The sequence below is a fragment of the Schistocerca piceifrons genome, chromosome 1, assembly GCF_021461385.2.
Source record: "Schistocerca piceifrons isolate TAMUIC-IGC-003096 chromosome 1, iqSchPice1.1, whole genome shotgun sequence".
In the NCBI taxonomy this organism is placed as follows: Eukaryota; Metazoa; Arthropoda; class Insecta; order Orthoptera; family Acrididae; genus Schistocerca; species Schistocerca piceifrons.
In genome coordinates, this window is record NC_060138.1 from 217,632,885 (window position 1) to 217,647,849 (window position 14,965).

General features: G+C 45.7%; 1 protein-coding gene across 1 annotated transcript in view; it reads right to left on the bottom strand.

The window, feature by feature from the left end:
- The window catches only part of LOC124802362 (zinc finger protein 628), a gene marked incomplete at its 3' end in the record, with an annotated part of 430,024 nt that overhangs the window by 30,004 nt on the left and 385,055 nt on the right, over positions 1 to 14,965 (bottom strand). Inside the window, exons 5-7 of the mRNA XM_047263160.1 lie at positions 2,503 to 2,949; positions 2,300 to 2,389; positions 1,991 to 2,248 (exon numbers count right to left, since the gene is read on the bottom strand). Of these exons, the coding sequence (XP_047119116.1) occupies positions 1,991 to 2,248; positions 2,300 to 2,389; positions 2,503 to 2,949 (795 nt within the window). The remainder of the gene's footprint in view (positions 1 to 1,990; positions 2,249 to 2,299; positions 2,390 to 2,502; positions 2,950 to 14,965) is intronic.

Here is a 14,965-nt window from a genome sequence, read left to right on the forward strand (position 1 = left end):
TTTAAAAACTGAATTCTGGGTCTTTTGAGCGTCCCGAAACAAATTTTCGGGACACCGGAACACAGGGATGAAAACCAGGACAATCCCGGTTTTCCAGGACGTTTGGTCACCCTAGCCTAGACCGTCAAACCCGCGGTTCGATAATGTCCGCATTGATACTTTGTGCCAGGAAGGCCTCTCAAAAAGGGAAGTGTCCAGGCGTCTCGGAGTGAAGCAAAATGATGTTCAGACATACAGGAGATACAGAGAGAGGAACTGTGATTGACAAGCCTCGCTCAGGCCGCCCAAGGACTATTATTGCAGTGGATGACCGCTACCTACGAAATATGGCTCGGAGGAATCCTGACAACAACCCCACTATGTTGAAAAAATCTTTTCGTGCAGCCACAGGACGTCGTGTTACGACTCAAACTGTGTGCAATAGGCTGCATGATTAGTAACTTCAATCCTGACGTCCATCGCGAGTTCCATCTATGCAACCACGACACATGCAGCGCAGTACAGATTGGCCCAACAACATGCCAAATGGACTGCTCAGAATTGGCATCATGCTCTATTCACCGATGAGTGTCACATATGCCTTCAACCAGATAATCGTCAGAGACGTGTTTGGAGGCAACCCGGTCAGGCTGAACGCCTTAGACACACTGTCTAGCGAGTGCAGCAAGGTGGAGGTTCTCTGATGGGGTGGCATTATGTGGGGCCAACCTATGCCGCTGGTGGTCATAGAAGGCGCCGTAATGGCTGTACGATACGTCAATGCCATCCTCCGACCGATAGTGCAACGATATCGGCAGCATACTGGCCAGGCATTCGTCTTCATGGACGACAATTCACGCCCCCATCTTGCACATCTTGTGAATGACTTCCTTGAGGATAACGACAGCGCTTGATTAGAGTGGCCAGCATGTTCTCCAGATATGAAACCTATCGATCATGCCTGGAATAGATTGAAAAGGGCTGTTTATGGACAATGTGACCCACCAACCACTCTGAGGGATCTACGCCGAATCGCCCTTGGGGAGTGGGACAATATGGACCAACTGTGCCTTGATGAACTTGTGGATGGTATGCCACGACGAATACAGGCATGCATCAGTGCAAGAGGATATGCCACAGGGTATTTAAAGGTACCAGAGTGTACAATAAAATGGTTCAAATGGCTCTGAGCACTATGCGACTTAACTTCAGAGGTCATCAGACGCCTAGAACTTGAAAGGAATTAAACCTAACTAATCTAAGGACATCACACACACCCATGCCCGAGACGGGATTCGAACCTGCGACTGTAGCAGTCGCTCAGCTCCAGACTGTAGCGCCTAGAACCGCTCGGCCACCACGGCCGGCCCCAGTGTGTACAGCAGTCTGGACCACCACCACTGAAGGTGTCCCTGTATGGTGGTACAACATGCAATGTGTGGTTTTCATGAGCGATAAAAAGGGCGGAAATGATGTTTATGTTGATCTCTACTCCAATTTTCTGTGCAGGTTCCTGTACTCTCAGAATCGAGGTGATGCAAAACTTTTTTTGATGTCTGTATATGGATTCTTTAGGAGTGGACATCTAACTGAACGTCCCACATGGTTTGTAACTCCCAAGGAGTTTGCCTTCGATCTTGATGGTGCAAATCTGTTACTCACTGTGGTGTGCAATTTTTCATTCAGTGTTCATGGTGCAAGTTAAAGGTTTGTTTTGAACATTTCTTGAATGTTGATGATGTCCATTTAGTGTAGTGCAATACATACATCCCATAGAAGGTTGATCTCTGAACCTCCTGGACACTCATTTCCTGTTGTCCTCCTGATGGACATGGTGAGTCATTAGCAGCTAATATTTTTCATGTCATAATTGTGAACACAACACTTCGAAAGAGCCTTACTAAAGACTAACTTGACACCCTGCACTCAAGGGGTTCCTTGTCAGTCATTCAGTACAATAAAAGAACCACTACACACCACAAACCTAGAAGCGACAGTTGCAGCGACTTACCTCTGTGTCGCGCTGGCGGTGCTCGCAGGAGCGGACGTGCTGCTCGAGATCGTGGGAAGTGTTGAAGTAGAAGTGGCAGGGCTGGCAGCGGAAGGGCGCCAGCCTGGCGATGGCGGGCATGTGGCGCAGCACGAGCTGGCGGTGGAGCTGCGGCGCGGCGGCGGCCCCGCGCTGCCAGTGGTAGTGCGACAGCAGGTGCTGGCCCCACTGGTGGCGCTGCAGCCGCGCGCGGCACGCCTCGCACTGCGCCAGCCGCTTCTGTCGCTGGCGCTGGCGCTGGTGTTGCTGCGGCCGCGCCTCCTGAGCTGCTGCTGGCCTCTGCTTGGCGGTGGTGGTGGCAGGCGGCGGAGGGCTCGAGGGGGCGACGGCTTGCGACGCCGCCTGGCGGTCTGCCTCTTCCTGCACACAATATTTGCTGCCATCATGTCTCTCCAGACCAGGAATGGAAGTGTCGGCACTTGCTTGCGTGCTGAGGGGAAGAAAGATTAGAACTGTTGCAGCGCGGTGTGTACCTGTAGGCGGCGGCGCTTGCTGGGCGCCCAGAGGTGGCTGTTGATGTAGGCGGCGGTGCGGCGCACGACCCGCTTGGCGCGCGGCCTCTGCTGCGGCTGCAGCTGCGGCGGGCGGCTGCTCTCCAGCTGTCGCTCGAGCAGGGTGCGCTTGAAGTGCAGCTCGGACTGCAGGTGGCGCTGGTAGAGCGCGCGCGAGCTGAGCCGCCGGCAGCAAGCGCCGCACCAGTACTGCACAGTGCTGCCCTGCTTGCGCACCGCGCGGCCTCCGGGCACCCACTTGCCGCTCGTGTGCCCCGGCGGCGGGCCACCGCCCCCGCCCTCTTCCTCTTCGTCGTCATCTTCCGGCTCGTGGCGGCTCCTCGCCTGCTGCTGCTGCTGCTGCTGCTGCTGCTCTTTGGGTTGCTCGGTCTCCGGCCAACGACCGCTGGCGCTGCTGCCACCGGAAGCCTGCAGACGACGTTGACGTGGAAAAGTACAACTGACAATGTAAAGGATTCCACAGCCAGTGTCAATTTTAATAAAATTTATTTGGAAATTAGACCATGTCGTTTTGAAACCACGTGGGGCGTTCAACAAGTAATACAACATATTTTGTTTCCTCGGCCAATTTCGGTTGAAAAAGGCAGAATTTATTGTGTGACATTGTGCAACATTCTCACTTCAGTCACTATACACTATGTGATCAAAAGTATCTGGACATCTTCAAAACAGGTGCATTGTGCTGCCCCCTACTGTCAGGTACTCCATATCAGCGACCTCAGTACTCATTAAACATCGTGAGAGAGCAGAATGGGGCGCTCTGTGGAACTCGTGGACTTCGAACATGGACAGGTGATTGGGTGTCACTTGTGTCATATGTCTGTACGCGAGATTTCTACACTCTTAAACATCCCTCGTTCCACTGTTTCCGATGTGATAGTGAAGTGGAAACATGAAGGGACACGTACAGTACAAAAGTGTACAGGCCGACATCGATACCTCTCCTCAATGCAGTATTCCGTTACGAATGGGCTGCCATTCCCCAAGGAAACTTCCAGCGCCTGACTGAATGTATGCCTGCGTGAATGGAAGCTATCATCAAGGCTAAGGGTGGGCCAACACCATACTGAATTCCAGCAGTACCGAAGGATGACGCCACGAACTTGTAAGTCATTTTCAGGCAGGTGTCCGGATACTTTTAATCATGTAGTGTAGCTTCATGAACTTCCAATAGGTGGAGGCACTACATGTTGGTAGTGCTTCGACCAGCAGTTGGAATTGTCAAAAGGATATCCTCGGTGGGTTCCTCGCCGTCTAACAGAAGACCACAAAGAGCAACGAAGGACCACCTGTCCAGAATTGCATGCGCGGATGATGGGAAAGTTACTGATGCAGCAAGACTCTGTCTCTGATATCTATCAATGGAGTGGTACCATACAGGCCCTCCCAGGAAGATGGCATAAGGCCGTCGCACTGCATGGAGGTTGTGTTCAAAGAAAAGGGTTTTCTAACTAAACGAGTGTTGGTGATGTTGGAATCCTGAATAAAACCAACTTTCTTTCACAAACAAATTTGTTGCATTGCTTATTGAACACTCCTCGTACAACCACCATTAAAACCGATGCTTCGGCCTTCTTTGGAGCTGTTCTCTTCAGAGCGACTGAAACTGCCTGAAGAGAACTGCTGCAAAGATAGTTGACTCATCGTGCTTCGCCCTTCACTTTGTTCGGATCTGTCCTCCTGCAATTATGCCATTTTTGATTAGCTAAAGAAGGCTCTGAGAGGCAAATGTGCTCAGACGAGGACGCCAAGTAGTACGTTCAGAACTGGTTCACAGTGCAGCTCCAGGAATTTTACAAGACCGCCACTCACCACCTTGTGGCACAGTGGGACAGATACCACAACAGGTCTGGCAATACTTTTGAAATAAAGTTAAAGGTTTCGTTTACAAACCTCCATCTCGACTTCTTTTTTTTTACGTCCCGCATACACAAGTGTTGAAGAACTCAACAAAGATAACATAATCCCACCATCAACCTAAGGACAGCAGGTGTGAGACCGACCCTAATGGTGCTGAGTCGACTGCAGTGCGCGAGAGAGAGGGCGAAGAAACATTAGATAGCTTGGTGGTAGTTCGCCAAGATGACCGGTAGTGCCTCGCCTAATGACATAGCTGCGTGCTGGGCTTGTACAGAGATACAGCACTCACCAAGATGAACCCACTTCTGAAGTTTCAGAGAGCGCAGATGCCATATGTTTCCTCTACTCACTACTACTTTGCACTGTCTTTTGACGTATCCAGCCTTCTTGTTTCCTTAGCCACGTGGAAGGAGCATGTACCTTTTGGATCGCACTCAGCCAGAGATCGCTTGCATGAAGGCGAGCGAGGGAGCTGCAACCTTCATTAAGCTATGCCGTGAGAAGAGCTGATGGTGAGGATTTTTTTAAAAATATATACTGTGAAGTTTACAAATAACCTGCAATCTGAGGACTATCACACATTGAAGCCCCCCGGAAAAGGTACAGAGGGTAGGCGCCCCGGCTGCCGTAACCTAGTTATACCACGGTATGTGGGGCAAATTGTGGCTGCCAGCTCTTTTTAACAAAATCTAATGGACATAGAGGTGGTCTGTTTGTCATTCATGGGATGATTACGTCTGGTAACTGGGTCGAGGACGCATACACATCATCTCAGTAAAAAATGGTTCAAATGGCTCTAAGCACTATGGGACTTAATATCTGAGGTCATCAGTCCCCTAAACTTAGAACTACTTAAACCTTACTAACCTAAGCACATCACACACATCCATGCCCGACGCAAGATTCAAACCTGCGACAGTAGCAGCAGCACGGTTCCGGGCTGAAGCGCCCAGAACCGCTCGACCACAGCGGCCGGCTCAGCTCAGTAGTCACCATTCCTCTTTTACCACATGGGCGAAAGCAACATTTTAATGGGTCTCGTGTATGGGAAGAATGCGCTCCTAATTTGTCATCTTCCCAGCCCCCTATAGATAGTGCTTTAATGCGCTATATCAGGTGAGATTAGTCCTGTAAAGATTCCTGAAACAGAGAGCCTCAGACCTTCCTCTCCAACTTGTCCAATTGTGTATTTGTTTACATCCTCGGACTGCCGAATGGCTCTTCTCCTCCCCGCTCAAGCTTTCGCATGGTGGAGATTTTATTTACTTCCTCCGTGCTATTGTCTACTTATACAGGGTGTTACAAAAAGGTACGGCCAAACTTTCAGGAAACATTCCTCACACACAAAGAAAGAAAATATGTTATGTGGACATGTGTCCGGAAACGCTTACTTTCCATGTTAGAGCTCATTTTATTAATTCTCTTCAAATCACATTAACCATGGAATGGAAACACACAACAGAACGTACCAGCGTGACTTCAAACACTTTGTTACAGGAAATGTTCAAAGTGTCCTCCGTTAGCGAGGATACATGCATCCACCCTCCGTCGCATGGAATCCCTGATGCGCTGATGCAGCCCCGGAGAATGGCGTATTGTATCACAGCCGTCCACAATACGAGCACGAAGAGTCTCTACATTTGGTACCGGGGTTGCGTAGACAAGAGCTTTCAAATGCCCCCATAAATGAAAGTCAAGATGGTTGAGGTCAGGAGAGCGTGGAGGCCATGGAATCCCTGATGCGCTGATCCAGCCCTGGAGAATGGCGTATTGTATCACAGCCGTCCACAATACGAGCACGAAGAGTCTCTACATTTGGTACCGGGGTTGCGTAGACAAGAGCTTTCAAATGCCCCCATGGGTGGAAGTCAGGAGAGCGTGGAGGCCATGGAATTGGTCCGCCTCTACCAATCCATGGGTCACCGAATCTGTTGTTGAGAAGCATACGAACACTTCGACTGAAACGTGCAGGAGCTCCATCGTGCATGAACCACATGTTGTGTCGTACTTGTGAAGGCACATGTTCTAGCAGCACAGGTAGAGTATCCCGTATGAAATCATGATAACGTGCTCCATTGAGCGTAGGTGGACGAAACTAAAATGAGCTCTAACATGGAAATTAAGCGTTTCCGGACACATGTCCACATAACATCTTTTCTTTATTTGTGTGTGAGGAATGTTTCCTGAAAGTTTGGCCGTACCTTTTTGTAACACCCTGTATATAATATGTCGTGTTTATAACTCTCTTTAACATACTGCAACTGACTAGAAAGTTGTGTTTCAGCATAGTACTAATAATAATAACAATAATAATAATAATAAAGTAATAGTGAAAATGTTGTTAGTAACCATATTAATTATTATTATTGGCAATATTAATTGCGGGAATATATATACAGTATTGCCTGAATATAAAGAGAATGAAATTTTAAAAAGAAGAATATATCTTACCAAACGGCTGAAAACACCTCGTTCCAGATTTTGGTTGCATATCTAACGGCCTTCAGAGGCAATAAAAATTGGATTTTATATACTTTGTTTCATATAATTACTGACGAAATTTAACAATTTAAGTTGTTAAAATTTGCTCATTTAGAGGTATAAACTTACGTCAAAGGTTTAACGCAATAAATCAAATATTTAAGTTAGAAACAGTGCTTATGTCTTGAGGTAGAGTAACTAAAGGCGCGCAAATTACCCAGACTATATTCAGCAAGTATTTCAGAATGAGAGCGCTTAGCGACTCCCAACAAACTTTACACTTCATTTCAAACCTTTTCGAAACTTTTTTTCGCTGACGCATCACATAAAACAATGAAATGAAAATGGGTTGTCCCTTGCTACAATTTTCCTGTTTAGGCAATAGAACTAGAGCATCAGAGGAGTTCTTGTCTTTAAAATACCATAGGTGGGGGTGTCACTGGTAAATACTAAATGCATAAAACTGAACAGTAACGAACATTATAAAGCTTGTTCTTAAGCCTCTGCCCACAAGGTGGGATGGAAAACCACCCCGGCCATATTTTCCTTAGTGCATACGCGCGACGTAGCTCAGGTCTTATCCCCAGCTAATGTATCCTTCTAGCCCGTAGTACTGAAGAGGTCGGCTGGGCTGTGGTACACACTACCCCGATAGGGTTCCACCCGATCTTGTCGTTGACGCCCTTCTAATCCACCACTTGAGTAGACGGTTGTCAAAGTATACGAGTATGTGCAGGATCTCCCTCCTGAAAGTTGTGGGGCGCATTTTCTCTGGTGTTTCGGCATGGGTTTCGAAAACGACGGTCGTGTGAAACCCAGCTCGCGCTATTTGTCCACGAGACTCAGAGGGCCATAGACACGGGTTCACAGGTAGATGCCGTGTTTCTTGACTTCCGCAAGGCGTTCGATACGGTTCCCCACAGTCGTTTAATGAAAAAAGTAAGAGCATATGGACTATCAGACCAATTGTGTGATTGGCTTGAAGAGTTCCTTGATATCAGAACGCAGCATGTCATTCTCAATGGAGAGAAGTCTTCCGAAGTAAGAGTGATTTCAGGTGTGCCGCAAGGGAGTGTCATAGGGCCGTTGCTATTCACAATATACATAAATGACCCGGTGGATGACATCGGAAGTTCACTGAGGCTTTTTGCAGATGATGCTGTGGTGTATCGAGAGGTTGTAACAATGGAAAATTGTACTGAAATGCAGGAGGATCTGCAGCGAATTGACGCATGGTGCAGGGAATGGCAATTGAATCTCAATGTATACAAGTGTAATGTGCTGCGAATACATAGAAAGATAGATCCCTTATCATTTAGCTACAAAATAGCAGGTCAGCAACTGGAAGCAGTTAATTCCATAAATTATCTGGGAGTACGCATTAGGAGTGATTAAAATGGAATGATCATATAAAGTTGATCGTTGGTAAAGCAGATGCCGGACTGTGATTCATTGGAAGAATCCTAAGGAAATGCAATCCGAAAACAAAGGAAGTAGGTTACAGTACGCTTGTTCGTCCACTGCTTGAATACTGCTCAGCAGTGTGGGGTCCGTACCAGTCAGGGTTGATAGAAGAGATAGAGAAGATCCAACGGAGAGCAGCGCGCTTCGTTACAGGATCATTTAGTAATCGCGAAAGCGTTACGGAGATGATAGATAAACTCCAGTGGAAGACTCTGCAGGAGAGACGCTCAGTAGCTCGGTACGGGCTTTTGTTAAAGTTTCGAGAACATACCTTCACCGAAGAGTCAAGCAGTATATTGCTCCCTCCTACGTATATCTCGCTAAGAGACCATGAGGATAAAATCAGAGAGATTAGAGCCCATAGAGAAGCATACCGACAATCCTTCTTTCCACGAACAATACGAGACTGGAATAGAAGGGAGAACCGATAGCGGTACTCAAGGTACCCTCCGCCACACACCGTCAGGTGGCTTGCGGAGTATGGATGTAGATGTAGATATGTAATTTATTCTTTGCAATGCGTAGCCGGAGTCGCCCAAATAAATACGGCCGATCACATCTTGCATACGACACCCAGTGTCGACGGTAAGCGGCCCGCGCTGCCTGCTACCACCATGCAGCGACGCTGCGTCGTTATTGCTGGAGTAGCAGTAGTTCTTCCTCTTTTACTGACGCAGTTAATATACATCGATGAAACGGATATCGCACTACACTAATTTTGGACCGGTCTCTCGAATCGGCATATAAAATTCCACTTTCAGCATAGCATTTTAAGAATAATTTTGTTGTTAACAGGGAACAAGCCGCCACTTGCTGTAGACACGGGGCGTCTTATGAAAGATGTGATAACCGGTATTTGTTTGCGCTGACTCCAGCTACACATTGCAGGAAAAAAATTGCAAATACCTGACGAAACATTAGAACGAATGCGCCTGTTGTCTATTAGTAATGGTCAATACTCACGGATATAACAGGAACGGACATTCCAAGAAAGAAATCTAGTAAACATGAGCTGTAAAATGCATACCTTATGAGATATGAGTACCTCACTTTCTATACTGTGAAACAAATCTTTTCTATTACAAGATCTTTGCTTCCCATGTTTTGGGCCGCGCGGGGTAGCCGCGCGGTCTAGGGCGTCTCGTCACGGTTCGCGTGGCTCCCCACGTCGGAGGTTCGAGTCCTCCCTCGGGCAGGGTTGTGTGTGTTGTCCTTAGCGTTAGTTTAAGTTAGATTAAGTAGTGCGTAAGCCTAGGGACCGATTACCTCCACAGTTTGGTCCCATAGCCCTTACCACAAATTTCCAATTTTTCATTGTTTTGGGCGAGGTAGTATGTACCAAAACAAGAAAAAATGGCCCAGTAAAGATCGTCTCTAAAATCCATAGCTTAAGAACTATGACCACCTATTCACTAAAAGAAGTTTGTTTCGCAGTAGCGAAAAAGAACAAGTGCTCATAGCTCTGAAGGTATGCGTTTTAGAGCCCATATTTACTACACTTTTTGCTTTGTATGATCGTTCCTGTCATACTCTTGAATATTATCTATACCTCCTGACACTCTCTGAATACAGATTGGAATTTCATCATAGCACACTCCCGTTCTACCTCTGCTATTTTAGAAGCCATTCTGCGAAAAGCAACGGGACTGCTTGCAGGACTGTATTATATTTCATGTGTTACGCCCTTTCCTCTGACGCTTAGCTCCCTTTCACAGTCGCTAAGATGCAACTGATGTTGTGCACGCACGTGGCTTATGTGGTACTGTAGGTTCCGACTGTTATGGTGCTGTGATCCTGGCACCGCATACACATTTTCTAACGCATCACTCGCAGTCACATCTTCCACATCACTAAATATATTTGCTATAGTGTCATCATTCTCACTCCCCATGCACGGGACTACAAGTCCCACCGCCACACTTTCACCCGCCCACGTTAGGCAAAATTTTCTGCCTGACTCATGCAGCACTATCACCGTCAGAGGGTGGTACGGGACTACAAGTCCCACCGCCACACCTCCAAAGTGAATTGCAGTGACGCAGTCACTGCCCTGTGGAAATCCACTGCCTCACCAACACAGCCAGACCGCAATAGAGCGGTGATGCTGTATTGTAACATATCACCCCGGACTACAAGTCCATTAAAAAAAAAATCATTCTCATTCATACTACCAATGGTAACGCTGTACAGTGTGATTCTAACGCTCGGAAACACTGATTAAATCAGTAGCAGACCGTACACATGAGGAAAGGAGTGGGGGAAATCCTTACAGGTAATTTCACCAACATGGTTCCTGGCTTGACAGTCGCCAGCTTGGATTCAAGTCAAAATTTCCTATGTGGAAACTGGCTGTGTGACATATCAGACAGATAGAGAATTTCATCACCATAACGATGGCGTTGAACATAGTTCTATTCATTCTAGACTTATAACTAATTATGGTTGACAGTAGTGATGTACTCGGCAGCGTGAGTGTTACGTACCAAAAAGGCATCAAATGCAGTTTTCTTGGATGTGTTTAAATGTTACGTAATATTTACTCATTCTCACCCGTTAACCGTTGTTTCCAAATTTACAGCTTACGAAAACTTCATTAATACAAGAAGAAAGCATCGAAATCATTGTGATGTCTGGAGAACAAAGCACACGGGTCTTTTCTGAGGATTTCAACAGCCGCCACCCGACCAGACAACCCATTTGTCACAGTGTAGTTGCCAAGCTTTTCACCAAATTCGGGGAACAAGTTCCATCGAAAATAAACCGAAAGCTGGAAAACCAAAATCCACCACCGATAAACAAAGGAAGTATGTAAACAGTACATTTGTTCGCCCACTGCTTGAAAATTGCTCACCAGTGTGGGATCCGTACCAGATAGTGTTGATAGAAGAGATAGAGAGGATCCAACGGAGAGCAGCGCGCTTTGTTACAGGATCATTTAGTAATCGCGAAAGCGTTACGGTGATGATAGGTAAACTCCAGTGGAAGACCCTGCAGGAGAGACGCTTAGTAGCTCGGTATGGCCTTTTGTTGAAGTTTTCGAGAACATACCTTCACCAAGCAGTATATTGTTCCCTCCTACGTATATCTCGCGAAGAGACCATGAGGATAAAATCAGAGAGATTAGAGTCCACACAGAGGCATACCGACACTCCTTCTTTCCACGAACAATACGAGATTGGAATTGCAGGGAGAAGCGATAGTGGTACTCAAAGTACCCTCCGCCACACACCGTCAGGTGGCTTGCGGAGTATGGATGTAGAAGTAGCAACAGTGAGTGTGCTGGCATCATTTAGCAAGAATTCAAAAAGAAGCATTCGTCGCCTAACGCAAAAATGTGGGATAAGCCGAATCTCAATTCTGCGAATTTTGCCGCACTAACATTAGCACCCGTACAAAATTCAACTCATCCAACACCTCCACGAGGATGAACAAGACCGTCGGGTACAATTAGCAGAATGGGTGCCGCAGCAACTGCAGATAAACCCTCGTTTTCTCTATCAAGCACTGTTCAGCGATGAAGACAATTTCTTTATCAATGGTGAGGTGAACAAGTAGAATCACATGTACTGATCACTGATCAGATACAAATCCGGATTGATGCATCTAAAACGTTCGGCTAGCAAAAGGTGATGGTATGGTGTGGTGTATGGGGTACCCAAGTGGTGCGATAGTTCTTTCATTGGGGGTTCAGTGGTGCGGTGTGTTGGGGCTTATGGGCGCTCAACATCGAGGTCATCAGCGCCCTGACACACATTAAAAGGAACCAATGTGGACAGACCTACGAAAACTAAAGCACACACTCAAACAAAGCAGGAAAAGAAGGAAAATGCTACCTAAGAAAGTAAAACCTAAGGAAAGGGGAAACATAGCAACAAGAATGTCACAGGATATTGTTACTAGCTGGCCACTTACATAAAATATGGGCGAGCTTGTCACACAGTGAGCAAATTAAAATCCTCCCCCTAAAATCTTTGTAAAAACATTTGACAGGGCACAGAACTTTAAAACTTTAGCCACATTCGTCCGAGTGTTGCCTAAAAGAGATGGCAGGTCCGCTGGCAAGTCAGCCGCGACCCGTCATTAACAGCCTACGGTTATCTGAGGTTGTTGGATGACGAAGTGTTTCCTTCGCTGTTAATGGAGGACGGGACATCTCTGGAGTTCTTCTAGCACGATGGAGCTCTGCCACAATGTGGACGCTGTATGCGGGCGTACCTGGAAGTGCAGATTCTCCAAAAATGGATTGGTCGTTGGGATGCAATGGAGTGCCCATTTGATCACCACATTTAACTCCTTTCGATTTTTATCTGTGGGGTCTCGTCAAAGCTCTGGTTTTGTGCCGTGAAAGTACGGGGTCTGGTTCACCTTAAGCAGCTCACAGTTGACGGGTGCGGGCAAATTCAGCATGATATGGTGCTCAAAATTCATTAGCACTGGGTTCGGAGAATGGCATTAACACTTTGCCATAATGGACAGCATATCGAACCGTTCATGTGATTGTTGGTGTTCTCTCGGGAGTGCGTAACTTCGGCTTAATGCCATTGCGGAACGTAATACTCACGCCGCCGACCGTATGACGGCTGCCACACATAATTAGTCATAACTCGACAACGAATAAAGCTAAGTTCAAAACAACAACGTCATCGTTTTTTTTTGGTAAAATTCTCTGTGTCTGATATGACCACATTCCCACTGGAAATTTTGAGTTGACTCCAAAACGTTGGCTTTCAAGATGGCCACCATATTGGTGACATAGCCTATTAGATTTTCCCCTTTCGCTTCCTTATGTGTAGGGTATAGCGTCCCCAGCGAAATAATAATAATAAAAGACAGTATTTATAAAGAAGAGACATTTAAAATTTGAATAATAAGTGGACACCAGCCGCTCACGCGAACATAAATTTTTCTCCATATTATAATAATTTCTCTTTGTAAGTTTTGAGGGCAAAGAAATGTAACAAAATGATCTAAAGAGACGACAAGATACGCTCTTTTGTTAATTTTTTAGTCTTCTTCACTTCTTCTCTTGTCTTGGTTGCGTGTAGACGGACATCTTGCAAGTGCTGGCAAATGTAAGCATATTTGTACTAATTAAGAAGATAATATATTGATTTAATATTATTGTTCACTTTTAATTTGTAAGAGGTGATCCCGATTTCATGTCCGCCTTCCTTGAATTAACCTGCATTCGAGTAATTTACAGTTCAACAATCGCAGCGGCCGATGCAGCCAACGACGCCATTACATGGCGATATTAACTAATAAAATTTAGTAGAAGCGAAAAACTCGCCCGCTATTAACATAATACACATTTTTCTCCACAGCCACCGGACGTTGCAGAAAATACATAGCTTTAAGGTTCTTATTTTCAGTACCATAGCCGAGAGCCAGAGCCAGGGCTCCGACTACAATACAATGGTTAACGGAGGTAAGAAAAAATGCTCTCGCGTGTGTGTGGGCCGCAATTGTAATTAATAACTAAAGATTTTTGCTTTAAAGTGAACTGACTAGCCGAAGAAATTAATGTGAAAAGTTTATTCCATTGTTCAACTTATATGCTCAAATCTTTAGAATCAGCGAGTCTAACATTCATTAACGTAACAAATAATTTAAGATTAATATTGTTAAAAAGGAGAACTTGTAAGTAGGCTGTTTAGGTTTTTTTATTGGTAACGCCACGTAGCGCTCTGTATGAAAATCACTGGCTGTGCTGTGTGCAGTCTGTGGCTGGTTTGCATTGTTGTTTGGTATTGTAGTGTTGGGCAGCTGGATGTTAACAGCGCGTAGCGTTGCGCAGTTGGAGGTGAGCCGCCAGCAGTGGTGGATGTGGGGAGAGAGATAGCAGAATTTTGAGAGTGGATGATCTGGATGTGTGTCCATCAGAGACAGGATATCTGTAAGAATGGATGTCATGAACTGCTATATATATTATGACTTTTGAACACTATTAACGTAAATACATTGTTTGTTCTCTATCAAAATCTTTCATTCGCTAACTATGCCTATCGGTAGTTAGTGCCTTCAGTAGTTAGAATCTTTTATTTAGCTGGCAGTAGTGGCGCTCGATGTATTGCAGTAGTTCGAGTAACGAAGATTTTTGTGAGGTAAATGATTTGTGAAAGGTATAGGATAATGATAGTCTGGGCCATTCTTTTGTAGGGATTATTGAAAGTCAGAATGCGTTGCGCTAAAAAAATATTGTGTGTCATTTTAGTGTTGATCAGAATAGGTAAAGAGCGAAATGTCTGAGTACGTTCAGTTTTGCTCAGTTGTTTGAAAATCAAATAATGTAAGAGGTTTATCAGCACAGTAATTCAATAATATTTCTGAGGGGACGTTTCAAGCTTCACAAAAGCATTTAATCGTAAATCAAAATAAAATGAAATATCATTTTTATTAAGGCCTACCACGTAAGTCGGCAACAATCAAAATAAACAATAATAATATATTTAATTACGACGGCCGACGGACGCGAGAAGGGATGTAGTTTTACTGCTTGTTACTCCGTTCGGATTTTGTGAGGGTACTTCTGGACTTTTCAACTACCCTGTGGGGTGGATTTTTTTTTAAAGTATCGCATCCTGGCATATTTGTCTTTCTCGTTTCAGGTGGGGGGTGG